The 1,928-nt window shown below is 46.3% G+C and overlaps 1 protein-coding gene across 1 annotated transcript; it reads right to left on the reverse strand.

The window, feature by feature from the left end:
- Nucleotides 1-1,347: 1,347 nt before the first annotated feature.
- Nucleotides 1,348-1,928, reverse strand: AO090005001476 (uncharacterized protein; the record flags this gene model as incomplete). Its single annotated transcript, XM_023237343.1, has 2 exons — nt 1,348-1,393; nt 1,423-1,928. 2 exons carry the CDS (start codon nt 1,926-1,928, stop codon nt 1,348-1,350), a joined length of 552 nt encoding a protein of 183 aa, XP_023089388.1.

A 1,928-nucleotide genomic window follows, 5' to 3' on the forward strand; every position in this document is an offset into this window, starting at 1 on the left:
TTTGTTATCGCTGTTTCTTATTGGACCATACCTCCTCTTTCTGCATCGTTTTTCTTACCTCATTTTTTTGGCTGGCATTTTGTTGGTCTGTAGCATGGAGTTTTGGAGTTGAAGTTGACCCGGGAAGCATGTGATGTAAGACTGCACGATTACCACATGAGAAAGATGATATAATAGACATCTATAAGATTGTTGGGTCGGAAATAAGGAAAACAATGCTGACGGCCTGATAAGAGCCGGGAGATAGTGAGGTGACATCGCATGCATTCCTGAAGAGTCACAACCAGTTGTCCAGAGCTAGATAACAAGCTAGCTAACCTCGGGAGCGAAGAGATTTGATAATGATAAACTCCCGCCGGTAACTCATTGGTTCGACCAGAAGGCCTTTGAAAGTTTGCGGTGCAAGGTGTACGCATGCGATTCCGAGTCCTCATTATCATCCATAAATATTAAGTAATGAAATCTTGGCTCCTGCAAATGACATGCAATACCTACAGTACGGCTCGAACCTGGTGTCACCGCCCACGGCAGACACTGCGATGGTTTTCCGAAACCCTAATTTGCCATATCAACGCTAGTCCACTTTAATAAGTTTTTCCGAGATGTCCCTGTCGATGGATTTTGTACTGTGCTGTATCGGGACTATAGTGGGCTGTATTCAGTCGTATCGTAAATACACCTTATAATAGTATATACTCTACACCTTTTTCCAATGATATGGAAGATCATCATATATGTATACATGATGGTGGAACGAGAATGCAGCCCAACGTGGCCTCTTTAAAGCACAAGTTTACCATGCCACTAGGTCCACGTTGAAGTCTACTCAATCAGTATCTTATTTGAGTATGGCGACACATCATCCCCCAACTAATTCATCCTTCATACTCTATAGGTCGGCGAGATATTCCCCATTTGACCCCGATTCGCACAGCATCAGGCACTTCTTGGAAATAATTATTGGAAATAATTATTGTTCTCGAGAATACTCACTCAGTCCCGGGCGTCCATTCCACTTCTTGATCATGACGCGGACGCGCGGACGCCTTGGCTCCCTTTTCTTGGATGGCCATTGAACATATCACGCACAATACGGGCATCATCACACTCGCCCTGTCGCTTGTGGAAATGCCGTCCAAGCGTTTGCTATCAATGACCAAGTTAGCTAGGCGTAAACTTTCATTTTTCTGGTCGATGACCGGTCCGATGTCAGGGTTTATGCTCATGACGAGTCATCGTGGGAGTAGCTCAAAGAGACTAATGAACCAGCGGAATTGTCTGAATTGGATGCCTGCATTCACAATGGCCTGCATTGTTTTTGACCGTTGTGGGCTGAAGTCTGAGTCATCAAGATAGTGAGATGAGTGTCCCATGGTGTATTCCACGACCACGTCTGTGGTGAAAGCATTAAATGGATGATACATATGTAGCGGAGTGTGTCTATCCTTCCAGGCGCGCAATCCATCGCACAGTTTGTCAACCATGTCTCGAAGCATTGGCTCCAGTTGTCGGATTCGCTGTTGGGAGAAGAAAGGGTTCATCGGTTGACGCCGTATCCGATGGCGTCGATGATCAACTGTACCAAATGCGGAAGCCGGTGCTCCAAACATCCCAGTCAGATGTAGTGACTTATCTCGCGGGGCATCTCGAGAATACAGCGTTTCATAATATTCAGCATCGTCAATGTGTAGCTCGTAAGGGCTGATTCGCACGATTGGGCCATATTTGCGATGCATCTCGGCGATCCGAAAAGTATATTGACCCTCTAGGAATGAACCATAGTAGAACTCATACCACATTGTAAGAGCAGCCAGTTTAGGTCCCGGGAAGTGAGCAATCGGTGAGAGCCATAGCCGCTGCAGAGCCAACCAAAGCACGTAGAACGCCCCTGCAACACCGAAGGAGAGAAATACATGCCACCACACCAT

Source organism: Aspergillus oryzae, chromosome 1 (genome assembly GCF_000184455.2).
Source record: "Aspergillus oryzae RIB40 DNA, chromosome 1".
Taxonomy (NCBI): domain Eukaryota; kingdom Fungi; phylum Ascomycota; class Eurotiomycetes; order Eurotiales; family Aspergillaceae; genus Aspergillus; species Aspergillus oryzae.